Genomic DNA, 15,111 nt, shown 5'->3' on the forward strand with positions numbered 1-15,111 from the left:
CGGCCACACCAGCCATCCTTGTCTCCTGCTCTCAAGCCCAGCAGCATGAACTCTTGTGGGGTTTTTCTGATTCAGTGATGCTGTGTACATGTGAACCTGAGTCCCCTGAGCTAGTTAACTTGTGAAGGATGGAGGTCAGGGGAGACCTACTCTTTTCTCAGAGAAGGACCTAAATGATGGGAGTTCTAACTTTATATGGCCCTGATGCTGTGGTGGAATCTATCTTTTGCTGAAAGTAAAGTACTTTGCAGTACTTTACTGTTGAAGGTTGACCAACTGGGAAATGGCCCTAGACTGAGGTTGAGACCTACTCCTAAGATTCCTTTTGCTGTAGATTTCCCTAGGGTATATGCATTTCTCTAACTCAAGAAAGACCCTGTTGTGCATAAGAGGCTAACCATGTGGCCTTGACCTGTGTTGCAGGGATTTGAAACTGGACAACATCCTTCTAGATGCAGAAGGTCACTGCAAGCTGGCTGACTTTGGAATGTGCAAGGAAGGGATTCTGAATGGTGTGACAACTACCACCTTCTGTGGGACTCCTGACTATATAGCTCCAGAGGTAAGGCCCTTGTGCAGAGTTGGCTTCTCTCTCTTCGTGTCAGAGCAGAGGCAACAGCCCAATACCATGCATGTGAGGGGCATTCAAGGATGCCAAGAGAAGGCTCTGCAAAAGCAGGACGGATTCTAGGAGTAGGAAACAGGAAAGGAAATGGCTTTGTGACTTTTCTGTAAGGATAGAGTGGTAGTGAGGACGGACTGGTGAGCTGAGAGGAACCGGCTAGTCCCCACGCTCGAGGAAGTCCTTGCTAAGTCTCATACCTCCATCCTGGTCCAGAACTACCACCCGAGCTTGGACTGAGAGAAAGTGGTTGACTGGCAGGAGAGTTTTCACTTCTTCCTGAAGGCCCACTGAAAAGGCAACCAAGGAGATTCACTGGATGTCAAATTCACAGCTAAACCAGGATGCTTTGCCATTTCCACTGAGGTAGCAAGTCTACAGAGTAGGCATGCACATGGAACAAGAGGACAGCCAAGGCCAGCGGTGTCCACTGTGAGCTTTCCTAGGGGGTGGCCTGTGTGAAGGTTGAGTCACCATGATGCGACCATTTGTCTTGTGTCCCTCCAGAGCCGTCTGACCCAAACTGAGAGATCCTTAGCATGGACAGTTCAGACTTAGTCATATAGTTACCCAGATGCTTAAATCGATGCCTTTGATGGTTTTGAGACGCATAAGATGGGAGGTAGGTTCCAATCCCATTAAGCATTGCCCGTGTGCAAAAGGCCCCTGCCACAGGGCATTATTTTAGCTCCTTCCAGACAAAGCTCTGTGGGGATGGAGCTGACTGAGGCTCTGGCTGCTCTTCTAAGAGAGCTTTGGTCTAGACAGAGTGACCCAGAAATAAGCAGAGCAATGGTGCCTAAAAACAGGACAGTACCCACAGGACATGGGAAGGCTTCACCGAGCTTCCTCCGAGACTGGAAAACTGAACGGCAAAGAATATATTTTAGGTTTGCTTTAACCCTAGGGATGAGGAGAGCATTGAGGAAAACAAGAAGGATCAGACTTGGAGCCATGCAGAGGAGGAAAGTCCATTTCTCTAGGCTGTGAATCTTCTCAAGGCAGGGTCTGGGTTTCTAATCTGGGTAATACCAGGATCCTACACACAGGTTCTAAAGAATGGTCTTTTGAGTGAATGGATGAATGAATGAATGGAGACATTTCAACAAGAGCAAAGGCAAGGGATGAAAACATCGTGGCCATTTTCAGGAAACTTAAATAACACACCTAGAGAGCTGGCAGGATGGCTCGGCAAGTGAAAGTGCATGTAGTGTGAGCCTGACAGCCCGAGTTCGAGTCCTGGAACACACTCAAAGATGGGAAAAGAGAACCCAAGGCTAAGAGTTGTCCTTTGACCTCTACACATGTACCATGTGACGTACGACATCTACACAGGCACACACACACACACACACACACACACACCACTCTAATCAATAAAATAAAACACATTTTAAAAATAATATAGACAGAGTAAATGGTTTGTTAGTGCTTGTAATAATGAACAAAATTAAGACCTAGGAGTCAGGAACATGACCTCAATCCTACGGGATCTATGGACCTGCTAAGGGTTTCATTGTGAGAGGATCTTTCTCATGTCCATCCTGGGAAGGAGGCAGGCCACCAGAGTACACATCAGCAGGCTGAGGGAGCCTTCATGGTGCATACCTCGCAACCATGAAAACCAAGCCTGTTGTGCTGAGACTGTCATCCCAGTACTCAGGAGGTGAGAACATAAGATTGGGAAGTACAAAGTCACCCTCAGCTGCACAGCAAGCCTGCGGCCACCCTGATGCTCCTGAGACCCTGTGTCACAAAATATCTAAAATATTCTGATCTCAGTGACCTTGAACTGGACAGCCAGAGGATGGAATTTTTTACATTGCATATTTCTCTCTTGGTCCCTGGGGTGGTGGTGTTAGATATCATTTCCCTGTATATGCCTCCTGGAGTTAACGCTGCTTTTCCAGAACATTCCATATTGAGCTATTTGTAGGTATAGAACACCTGTTAGATTCACTCCTTAAGTGGGCCATGGTAGCAGATTTCATGGACTCTGACTTGGAATCTGAGCCTGTGTGCCCTTGATATAAAATTCTTATACTTCCTCTTTAAGATACTCATATAAAGATGTTTTAAGTACGCAGAGAAGGATTCACCCTGCTTTTATGTAGCCCCTTATACCTTGATTATACTGTAATACATCCAGTGAGCATCTGGTGAGGTTTTTCTTTAAGAAAAGGGGGCATTGCCTTTGTATCCGTGTGCTGACATGGAGCCTCTAGTTCTAGAATTCATTCTGAATGAGGAGTGAATTGATAAAGTTTCTACAAAAACTGAATGAAAGGTGGAGTAAAGCACAGGCCTTCAGCCATCTGTCCACAGATCAGACAGCACAGGCGGGACCAGGGAGAGCTCGGACGGAGGCCTGGGGCCCAGCGGCTTGGTGCGATCTTCCAAACTAGGCGATTTCAGCCTTTCTGTTAGTGTGTTGTGTTCCCTTAGTAAAAATACTAGCCGGTCAACAGCAAAGAGAAATAGACAAAAGGAAGGCCTCCCCTGGGACTTATCTTCACCAGGAGAGTCTTCCACTCCCATCTCTCAGTGAGCCAGTGCCAAATGGTCAAAGACTTGACAGCAGTTAAAGATCCCGCCCAGGAAACACATGCACTTTACAGTGAAGGAGCCCAGGCAGCCTCCGTGTAAAGTAGCAAGATTCTTGGATGTGCTTAGCACACAGCTCTGTAATGCTTCTGCCCACTCTGCCCTTTGTGCCCACTGGGCAGAGTTGCCATAGCACTGGAAACAGCAAACAACCGCTAGCCTCATGGTAACAGCCGATCTGTAAAGGTATGACAGCCTGACAAGAGCTGATTGGAGACGTCACCACTCCGTGCCCCCTGAGCACTCACCACAGGGCACAGCTCACAACAAGGACTGGCCAGGCGTAGATCCCTCCCTTGGTTTCTTCACTGTTGGCTTACTTAATGGGTATGAGAAACAGTCCTGAAAGTTGGGTCCAGACCTGCCCAGAATGTCCTCATGTGCCCTTGATAAAGTCGAGAAGTGTATTGGCGCCTTGAGTCCTGTCTTTCCCATGGGAACCCTAATGCCTGCCCTGCCCAGCTCAGCAAGCTGCTCTAAGGCTCTAATGGGATTAGAGGTGGGAGTGCTTCAGCAGGCAAACAGAGGCTGGCCTTGAAACCAGAGCCACCTTCTAAGGATCAGTCTCTGCCCACCTTGCACCGCTGGCTCACAACCCCCTCTGGCACTTTCCCCTGCTTATGCCTGGCCCCTGCTACACAAGAAATGTCTCGGTTCCCGCACCCAGTTCTGTCAGGGCCTGTACCTGTCCTTCTCTCTCCACCCAACCCTTGACCCTCTCGAGGGGTTCCATACCAGCTACCCTCTGAGGGCACACAGAGCCTTACTTCCTTACCAGCTCCACTGCCAGCAAGGTGATTAAGCTGAGGATAATCAGGGCTGAGCCGAAGCGGAATTTTACATAAGATTCCACCACAACCAAGGCTGGATAAGGCCACCTGGCCATTTGCACAGCACCATCCAGAGTGAGCATAGATAGACAAACTTATAGACAAACCTCAGAGGTGCAGGCGCCAGCCATCCACCCAGAAATGGCTAAAGTGGTCAACTGATCAGCAGGGCCTGTGGGTTTCAGAGTTAATGTGGTGCACCGAATAAGATGCACACAGCATAAGGCGTGGAGTGGTAGTTGTGCATTAATGGTCTGGGCACCACAGCAGGTGGTGTGGAAAAATGATAGTCAATAATTCTCTGGAACTTTCCAGATGTTCCAGGGGAGGGTGGGCTGTGAACGAGTGATTGAAAATACGGTGTTATAAGGGAAGTGCTCAAAAACCCTAGGAACAGGCAAGACCGTAGGATGTCAGAAGACAGAAGAACCTGAAAACAGGCGATTTGGCATAGCCATGACCTTGAAGGATAGAAACCAGTGGTAGAGGAGACGTGGTCAGCCAGGCCGGCTACTGAGTCTCAGAGTTGAGGGAGATTAAGCTTTGCCTGGGGCCCCAGCCCAGCACAGCCTGGAGTTCTGAGTCCACAGGTCCCCGGCACTAACCACTAGGCAAGAACCCCCAGATGCTATGGAGACAGGTTATCAGTCAAAAACCCTGCAGAGGCAGCGGCACGCGCTCACACTCTTCTTCATCCCAAGTAGAGGAGGCTCCTAAGCTACATGCGGACTTCATGTCATTAGAAGCTCTGCTGAATTCTGTTTAATCCCAAAGGATTGGAGTAGAAAGGCTTGCTGTAGAGAGGTTGTAGTGTGGGTTCATCCTGAGCTAATGCTCTGACTATCCATTTGGCCAGTTACACAGGGGCTGGGAGGAGGTCGAATATGGCCCTGGTCAAAGACAAATGTACCAAGACAGTCATAGAACTGATTGAATTTTGGCCTTGCCCGTAAGGATAACATACATTTACAAGGTTAGCCCCAAAAGAAAGGAGCACTATAGGATCTATTAAATGACAAGCTCATTGGTGAGACTCGGAGACTGACGGGAATGAGTCTTTTACTGTCATAGACAAGAGCACAGTGGTCTCTGCTCGGCAAAGCACATGGGCGTGGGGAGAGGCCCTTCCTCTTATTTCCTTCTGTGGAGCATGGGGCTGAAGTAAGCGCTGCCACCACCTCAGGAATATCAGCTTTCTGTTTCCCAGCCAAGCATGGTGGCGTACACACCTTTGATTTCAGAATAGAGGAGGCCAAAGCAGGCAGATCTCTGCGAGGTCCAGGCCAATCTTGTTTACATAGTGAATTCTGGTCTAGCCAGGGCTACGAAGTAAGATCTTAGCTCAAGTGTGGAGGAGGGAAGCAAAGGCAGAAATGATTGGTCTCATTCCTGCATGGCAGCAGGGTGCCCGGGCCGTGTACGATGGGACACAGTCCCTCTCAGCATTGCCTTTGAAGTCTTCCTCCTGCTCGCCTAACCCAGAAGTAATGTCAAGCTGCGTGCGCCCCTCTCATCCGTTGAAAGCGGCCCTGAGGGCTGCTTAGGAGCCTTATCTGGCATGCAAACAGAGGAACGGCAGAGGTTGGATGGTAGATGCTCATGGCGGAGAGAGCATAGTTGCCTCCCACACTTAAGCCTCCCTGAAGAAGCTCCCAGCCCTGCACCCCAGGGTAGCGCAGCTCCACTCTGGCAAGGTGGGCGGGAAGGCCAGAATGATCCTTCACACTGTCTGTTTCCCACACAGATCCTCCAGGAGCTGGAGTATGGCCCCTCAGTGGACTGGTGGGCCCTGGGAGTGCTGATGTACGAGATGATGGCCGGGCAGCCCCCCTTTGAAGCTGACAATGAGGATGACTTGTTTGAATCCATCCTCCACGATGATGTTCTCTACCCTGTCTGGCTCAGCAAGGAGGCCGTCAGCATCCTGAAAGCTGTGAGTCGCTGTCCCTCACCTGTGGCTCTGCTCCCCTGACGGTGCTCCTCCCACCCCACACAGTGTGTGTGTGTGTGTGTGTGTGTGTGTGTCTGTGTCTGTGTGTCTGTGTGTGTGTGTGTGTGTGTATGTGTGTATGTGTGTGTGTGTTCTCACCAATTGATCTGTCCAAGATCACAGTGCTGGCTCATTCTGTGTGTCTCTGTCTTTCTGTCTATCTGTCTGTGTGTTTCATTGTGTGTCTCTGTCTTTCTGTCTGTGTGTATATGAGTGTATGTTTCATTGTGTGTCTCTGTCTTTCTGTCTGTGTGTATATGTGTGTATGTTTCATTGTGTGTGTGTCTGTCTGTCTGTGTGTTTCATTGTGTGTCTCTGTCTTTCTGTCTGTGTGTCTGTCTATGTGTATGTGTGTGTGTATTTCATTGTGTGTCTGTCTGCCTGTGTGTTTCATTGTGTGTACCTTTGTGTGTGTGTGTGTGTGTGTGTGTGTGTTCTCACCAGTTGAGCTGTCTAAGATCACAGTGCTGGTTCAAGGCAGAACCATGTGACAGCCCAGAAGCCCCAGCTTCCATTCCTGCCTTCTGTTCCCCCTTCAGAAGACCCCAGAGTTCAGTAGTTCACAAAACCAGCCCCGTTCAAGGGCCCTGGGCTCACAGGCTTCCTTATTTTATGTGTTTTCCGGAGAAACTTGGCTGTCTGCATGACAGCTGGGGAATTTGCAGCACTTGCCATGCTAGTGCAAGTCGCAGCATTTTGAAGACATACAAGCATTGGCAGGAGTCTGGAGTCACATACTGTCCCCTGCCCCACTGCTCCCTGCTCCTCTGACTCCCATGGCTCTGTGTTCAAGGACTCATGATGTAGCTGAGCCTGTGCCCAAGCCCTCCTTGTTATATCGTGGTGCCATTTGTCCTGGGCAGCCTCTTCTCTGTCTCCGCTGCCCCTTCTGCCTCTCACTGGATACATGCCCTAGTGTGTGGGACACTTGCTTCATTCCCTCCTCACCTTTAAAAGACAGAATTTTCCTCGAGACTCCTTCGTTCACCCTGACAGCGAGCTGTGCCTTCCGGTGTTCTGTGGGGGACTAGGAATGTGGCTCAGGCGCCCGCCGAGTGAGTGCTTGTCGGCATTCATGAAGCCCTGGGATCAATCGCAAGCCAGGCATAGCTTAGTAACAGGCGCACATACCTGTCTGTCATGCCTGTCCTGGGAGGGAAAATGAAGAGTGCAGGGCCATTCTTCAGCTACATAGTGAGCTGGAGGCCAGCCTAGGCTACCTGAGACTTTGTGTCAAAAACAACAGACAGCTGTATCTGCATCAGAGAGATGGCTTAGCAGGCGAAGCACTTGTCCTTGTGTGCTGCAGACAACGTCTGTTGCAACTTGGAAGACTGCTCCTCCGTCTCCGTGTTGTTCTCTCTATCCCAGTTTACAAGGAGGTAATGTGGCAGGTGACTTGAAGTATGGTAGGAGCAGAGTTTGCTTGAGAGCCACCCCTGTCTAGGAGTGTCCCTGGCCACCTCCCGCTGACTGCAGGCCTGCAGCCCACAGCACTCCCTTCACCAGCCCTGCCTTTCCGAGGGAAGTCTGACACCCAGCGTGCTGCAGGACCCTTCTCCCTGTGAACTGACTTGAACTCCTTCCCTTCTGACCTAAGCAGAGCCGTGAGGGAAGCAGGAGGATGCCACACCTTGATCCGAGTCTTTGCTGTTTGCATGAGTACAGCCGGCCACTCTCCATTGTTCTTGGCACCCCCAGCCCTGAGCTCTCACTTGTTTGAATAACTGAGACACATAAACGGTTACAATGATAGAAGTGCAGCATCAGGGTGCTGTAAGGGCCTCCCCTGTCCACACTCCACTCGCCCGCCTCCCACACTCTGACTCGGTGTGGGGTTTTATACCCTTAGGTGGATACCAAGATGATAAAGATGTGGATTCTCACTGCTTTATTCTCACTTCTTTCACCACTGGTATAGAACTTAGAAAGTTCGCTGTGTTTCACTCTCCCAGACAGGGCTATAGATTCTTCCACCAAAGGCTGTGTCTGCCTGTCTCTGCACTTCAAAAAGCCTTTGGGGCAGCTGTCACAAGGGTTCCTGAGTGATTAACTAGGTGAACATCTGAGCCTTCTGCTCTAGTTCCCAGCCCCCGCCCAGCCCCTGACAGCTGATCTCCAGCAGGATCCACACAGAGGACTCTGTGCCTGGCAGACAGCCGCTCAGCTTCATTCTGAGTCCTCTGCCCACATAGCAGCCCTGTGTGTGTGTGTGTGTGTGTGTGTGTGTGTGTGTGTGTGTGTGTATCCGCTCCCCCCCCTTTCTCTCTCTCTCTCTCTCTCTCTCTCTCTCTCTCTCCCCCCCCCTCTCTTTGGATGGCCCAGACAGCACAATGGTTTTTGGCATCCTCCCTCTAGACACATATCCAGCAATGTTTGGATATACTGAGGTTGGTGGTATATATGCGGACGTGTAAGGACACACTAAGATGTATCAGAGCTGCCACCGAAGAGCCTACAGCACACAGGACAGCCCCATAGGCAAAGAATGCTGGTAGCACTGAGTACAAAAACTGTTGACACCTGGGGCTGGAGAGGTGGCTTGATGGATAAGAGCACATACTGAGTCACAGAGGACCCAAGTTTCATCCCCGGCACCCATGTTGGACAGTTGACATCCACTTGTGTTTCCTGCTCCAGGAAATTGCTGCTGTCTGCTGAACTCTCTGGGCACTGAGTTCATACCAGCACATCCCCACATATATGCACTTCTACATAATTTAAAAGTTAAAAAATAAATTGAGAGAGAGAGAGAACATGATTGACCTGCACAGACTTAGAGGTTAGAGGTCATGCTATGGTGGGTGCTTAATGTCCTAGGAAAGCGCCTCTGGCCCCTGGCGGGCGGCAGTGCAGGGTTCCTCCCTAGACTCCTCTCTGCTGGCTGAGAGCGGTAGAAGGCACACGGAGGGCAGAGGGGTCCACTGCTTTTCCTTGGAACCCCCCCCACCACCACCAAGTCCCTTAGCTTGTCACTTAATACCTGTAGCCCATGTCTTCTAAGACTCTGTCCTTAGAGCTACATCGCTGAAGGGTGTTACCCATAGGGAGGTGACTCAGGGTCTAGAGAAGGCCATTTCTGTCATAAAGCATTGAAGAACCTGTGCAACAGCAAGCCGCCATCTTGCTGCGGCTGAACTCACGGCGCGATTCCCTGGGAGCCAGGCATCAATCAGCCTCCTCTGCAGCCTTCGGGGTTTGCTGAGCTCCAGGAAGGAGGCAGGAATGGAGCCTGGACTGGGTGAACACATCTCAGGTCAACGGAAATGACCTGTAGGCAGCCTACAATTCAGGTTGACAAGAAACATGGAGGTCAAATATCAGCAGAGAAATCAACATGTTGCCGGCTTCTTAGAGACTGCTAAGGCACTGCAGGGTACACTGCACCTGAGAACTTTTTAAGTAGGCAAAACTCAAACTGAAACGTCTCCATGTGCCAAACAAAAGAGTACAGGCCAGCATGGGACGCCTGAGTCACTGAACCAAGGTGACTTCCTGGACATGTAGGTGAAAGAGACGAAGACCACAAGTCATCTTCAAATCAGTGCCCACGTGGTTTGGGTTTAAGGGCAGATCATAAGACCCCAACCCTAGCCCTTTCCCATGTGCGTATTCTTCTGCTGGTGAGCCTTGAAATTCCACCACAGTCACCAAGTGTCTTTGTCACTAGAGACACTGACCTTTTATCCTATAAAACACTGTACTCTCTAACACATGCAAGGAAAACATGTACCCGCCCCCCAACACACACGCACACGCACACACATACACACTCACACACACACACACACACACCACATAAACACCTTTATTTTTGGTGCCTATCAAAAATATCTTTTAGTTTATTCTGCTATTCAGCTGCTCGGTTGAAGTTATGTTTATTCTCAGAACTGACTGAGCCTGTCACTATCTGCTTGTAATGACTTTATCTCTAACTTACATGGGCATTTTTAAAAATTATATTTGTGTGTGTGTGTGCACATGTGTGCCTGTGCTCATATGTGCCAAGCTGCCTCTATGCGGGTCAGAGAACAATTTTCAGGGTTTCCATCTCTCCCTTTACCGTGTAGGTTCTACTTACCCAGCTCAGGTTGTCAGGCTTGGTAAAAGCAAACACCTTTATCCACGGGTCCATCTTGCTGGCCCCTACATGGGCATTGTGTGTGTGTGTGTGTGTCAATTGAAAATTCAAACTAAAACTAGGAGATGGGTTAGGAAAAGAAAAGGTTGGGAGGGCAATTGCTCATTTGCATACATTTGCATGTCCTTGGAATTTTCATACATTTGCATACCCAGTTGTCTTTCCTTACTTCCTTGCTGTGAATGAGTGACTTCCAGGATCTCAGTCTCTGCTGAAAAGATCAGAATATCTAGGGCAATAGAGAATAGGAGTCAGATCCTAATCTCAACTTGGTACCTTGCTAGCTGTGCATCTTTAGCCCAGCTAACTAACCTGTCTGTGCCTTAAGTTCCTTCCTTATAAAGTAGAACTAGTAATGGTACCTCAAGGGAGATGAATCCATATCTGAACTATGTGTAGAATGCTGTCTGGCACATGCTACGTCATATATTTAAGGGTAGAACACCTTAGGCCCCTAGCATGTAAACACAGACATAGGGAAATGATGTGGAAGATATTCCCTCATGAGTCACACCTGTGAGGCTCCATGAATAACTCTCACATGTCTTCCTCCCACAGTTCATGACCAAGAACCCGCACAAGCGCTTGGGCTGTGTGGCAGCGCAGAACGGGGAAGACGCCATCAAGCAACATCCATTCTTCAAGGAGATCGACTGGGTACTGCTGGAGCAGAAGAAAATCAAGCCCCCATTCAAGCCAAGAATTGTAAGTGGGGTTCCCAGCCTTCCCCAACATGGTCAGCTGGTACCTTTGCACCAGTCTGTGTGGGCCACGAGCAGCCTGGGGTATGGCTGGAAAACCAGGGCGGAGTCTCACAGAGGAGGCTGAGACCCTAGACATTGACTGCCAAAATTATGATGCCAACAGCACCACGGTCTTACTTCCCCACGCTTGCTTTATTTATTTTGGTCTGTCATAATGACACTAGTTTGTCACATGACATAGAGATACATTTGAGGTTGTTTGTTTCCCCCACCCCTGAGAGATATATAGGGTTGTGCCTTGAAAGTGTCCACGGAAAGTAAAATACTAGCCCAGTGCTGTCACAGTCCTTATATGGCAGAGTGTAAGGGGAGAGTCGGCAACTGTTGGAGAAAGGCTGACCCACAGTCATGCAGGGAGGACAGCCTGTGTCCTGGCCTCCATCACTGTCCCATCTCTAATATGCCCTTGCCCTCTCCATGCTCCAAGGCAGAGCATACGCTACTGCCGTCCACGTGCAGTGGCAGGCACAGGTGAGGAGTGCGATCCCTGGGGTGTGACACTCAGGAGCTGAACAGTGGACTACAGTCAAGGCTCGGCCGGGGAATCAAAGCCATGTCCTGCAGGCTGACCTACTATGGAAGTGTCAGAAGAGCAGGTGACATTACCCTGGGAGACACATCTTCATTCCCACTGAGGCAGTCATTCACAGTGAGAATCCGGCAGCTAGCTTCAGGCACCAGGGAGCTGAAGGGAAGAGTCTCTTAGACAGTAGCTCCAGGCCTGTGAGGCTGGCAGCAGACCAGAGGTCATCAACCAGGACTGTCAGAGGAGTCTTTCCTCCCTCAGCCTCAAGGACAGAAAAGCCATGGCGCTAAGGCTTGCCACCATTCCGACATTGCTTTCTGCTTTGGTCTGTGTGATTCTTGAAAGATACACAGCTTCAAACAAGTGGGGTTTGGGGTCCACTTCTCTCTGCAAACCTCTCCTCCACTTTAGCCCATCTCACTACAGTTCTGTGCCCCCCACCCCAACCCTCACCCCATGTCACACCCATGCTGTGGGTTTCGTAGACAGGGAAGGTTTGAGGCTCTGGATTTTAGGGCAGACAGAACTCCCTGCATGTGACAGCCTGCCTGATGGCCAGGGCTGGTGCCACCGCAAGTGGTCTCCAAAGACAAGAGCCACTGAACACCACACAGAATGTGTGGAGCCGCTCGCTAAAGGCCTAGCAGAGGAGAAGAGATGGAAGGCCCAAGCCTGAGGCCTGAATTATAATATCCATGTAGTTTTAACTCAATCCCTAGAACAATGAGAAGAAGAACTAGAAAAGTTCAGGCCCAAGTTACAAGAACCCAAGTGAGGCCAGGACCAGTCAGATGTCGTGGCTGTCTGCTGAATTTATGCTGAAATCATGTTGAGGCTCGAGGCCCAATGAGCCACTTTCAGCCAGACTCATGGGGAAGTCAGACCCAGAAAGGCTAGATGAGGACACATGCTCAGCCTCTCAAGAGAGTATAGGGAGGTGAGGCCCAAGGAAGTCCCCTGGAGCCCTAAAGAGAAGCAAAGGCTGGTGTGGACCAGGGAAGCTAGTGTTGTAGAGAAACTCCCAGAAAGGAGGAGCTGGAACTTGAGTCATGATCCCCGAAGGATGTTTATATGAATGGAGCTGCGGAGACTAGGCTCTCCCTGGGGTCTAATAGATGATGGGATCTAAGAAGTGACCACGGGTCTTTCCTAGGAATAGTTGCTCAAAGCCAAGGCAGGCTCTTGGATTTAAGCAGTGGTGAGAAATTCCAGTTCCCAAAGCATCTTTTAAAGCCCCATCAGTCCAGGACATCCTCTCTGGGTTCCCAGTCTTGTATCTTAGTACTCTTGCATGGCTTCTATTCGTTCTCTAACAAGGCACTCTGAGAAGAACCACACCTTGGTCAGTGGCCATCCCACCCACAGAGTAAGAGCAGAATGACAGATGGGCCGTGCAGAAGAGCGTGAGGCGACAGTGAGCCTAGCATCTGGGGCAGAAACAAGACGCCAAGGACAGGGAGAAAGAGCGGGGAACAAACGGGAACCAGTTTCCACGTGTGCCACTCCACCAGCGAGCAGGGTTCACCCCGCCTCAGGCGAGCAGAGAGCCCCTTTGGGCTGTCCCTAGCCAGGTGGGAAGATGTTCTTATAGGTAAAGGAATAAGGAGTCCCCAGAAGCCAGAAGGAGGAAACATTCGCTGGGTCTGCGATCGGGTCTTAGACCACATTTCCCTGAACCCCGGTGCACAAGAGACTGGACTTCCCTAATTTTAGCTTCTGGGAAACTTTGTCCTGAGACTAGAAGCAGGACCCTGCTCAGTTCCTCTGCTGGGGACTCGCATGAGCTTCTGGTGGCTTTCTTTCCCCCAAGAGAGTATATCCAAAAGAAAAGACTGGGCCACACAGGGCTTCTGACATCTGAGTCTCCTAAAGCTGTCTTCAACACTTCCATGGAAAGTGTCTTGTGAACACGACCCCTCTGTGCCCCAGGCTACCACGTTGGAAGTCAAGGATGTGCGATTCATTGGGCTGATTTCTTTTGGCTGAAATGAGAAAAACAGTTCATTAAGTATGAAGAAAGTAGGAAGGAAGTTAGAAGACTGCACAGGAGGCATTTCTGGTCATACTTTGGCTGAATCCTGTGGATCATTCAGAGCTACCAGGCACGAGTCTTCAAGGTGTTTAAATATTTGATCGCATTTCTATCCATGGACTCTGTGACCTCTCTCATAAATATCAAATTTGTGAATAGAAAGAAAGCAGATGGAGAGAGAGAGAGAGAGAGAGAGAGAGAGAGAGAGAGAAAGTTGTTATCATAAAGGTGTCCTAGCTCTGTCCCCAAGCTAAAGCTCCTTCCTGAGGTGTAGAAGTACCATTAGTCTGTACTGCCCGCTAGCAGAAGACATTGGATTAAATCAAAGCCATTCCATTTATCATCTGGGCAAACCCCGAAGGCCCACTGTAGAAAGAAACTCAGATGCATTTTTTATAAGCCACTTTCCTCATATAGCCAGAAGCCAGAAGCGTGGGGATGTCTGCTTATCCCAGGCAGTAGGCGAGAGGCAGTCCAGCTCTGTGCTCCCTGAGCAGCTGCAGCCTTAGACAATGCAGTCACCCACACGTCATGTTGCCGCAGAGTCATCCTCATAGGTCAGAGGTTCCATTATAAGACTGGCTTTTCTTGGCTCAAGGTATCTTAATGCTTGAGCACATGTCATTTGCCTTCCTAAGGGAGCTCAGTAAGGCACGGCTTTGACGGCTGAAGGAAAGCCAGACAGTTCAGGGCTGGCAAGAGGCGCTGAGGTTAAGGGGCCACTATCAGCCAGAGACACTGGGAGATTCTTGGATCCTGTCTTACAGACTGGTGTTAAATGAGGGCTTGACACCGTGAGAAGGAAAAAGACAAAATCTATGAGCAAGCAGCGCCAGCCTTGTGGTCGTTGCTAGCCTCAAAGAGACATTGGCCACACGCTTCAAAGGCAAACGAGGCGAGTTCAGAAAAGCCCCTTCCTACTACTACTAAACACCTTAAGAGAAGCGTGGTCAAGCGCTGGGACCTGTGAAAGAGCCCTGAGTTTATTCTCTTTGGAATCAGCTCACTTGGTCTCCAGCTATGCCCTGTTAATCAGAATGCCATCGTCCCTCAAAAAACCTAGTCAGTAGCCATCCCCTCACTTCCCTTCCAGGCCACCAGGGCTGAGTCATCCAGTTGGTGAGACGCTTGGAAACAGGGAAGACTCCATTTCGTTGAGCCCAGGAGCAGTCATAGCATCCAGCCTAGCGTTTGAAGATAGCCACATTGTAGTATTTTGTGTTTTCAGAAGTCTTTAAGTCTCCTCAAACCCATCATACAGCCAGACCTGCCTCTGCCACACCTGGCTCACCTGGAGACTGGGGCGGGAGGGGGGAGGGGGCTGCTCACACCCACATCATAACAGCTTCCCACCCGGCTCCCAGCCTCTCCACAGGAAGTCTCCTACCTCTGAAGACATCACCAAGAGATTGTCCAGATTGGAGGCTGGAATTTGGCCTCTGGTCAGTTTCCATCACATACCTCCACTGGCTGCTGTCCCTGCAGGCTCTGTCTTCCTGTCATGTTTGCTAAGCTGAGATTCCACTGCCCCTGGCGCCTCAGCCTCCCTGTGTAACCCCTGCTCTGATTCCCCAGATGTTAGGAGTGCAGCCAGGTTTCCAG

The 15,111-nt window shown here is 50.1% G+C and overlaps 1 protein-coding gene across 1 annotated transcript in view; it reads left to right on the forward strand.

Moving 5' to 3' along the window:
- The window catches only part of Prkce (protein kinase C epsilon), a 497,167-nt gene that overhangs the window by 459,950 nt on the left and 22,106 nt on the right, over positions 1-15,111 (forward strand). Inside the window, exons 12-14 of the mRNA XM_052186512.1 lie at positions 424-562; positions 5,801-5,989; positions 10,746-10,892. Of these exons, the coding sequence (XP_052042472.1) occupies positions 424-562; positions 5,801-5,989; positions 10,746-10,892 (475 nt within the window). The remainder of the gene's footprint in view (positions 1-423; positions 563-5,800; positions 5,990-10,745; positions 10,893-15,111) is intronic.

Source organism: Apodemus sylvaticus, chromosome 6, assembly GCF_947179515.1.
Source record: "Apodemus sylvaticus chromosome 6, mApoSyl1.1, whole genome shotgun sequence".
In the NCBI taxonomy this organism is placed as follows: domain Eukaryota; kingdom Metazoa; phylum Chordata; class Mammalia; order Rodentia; family Muridae; genus Apodemus; species Apodemus sylvaticus.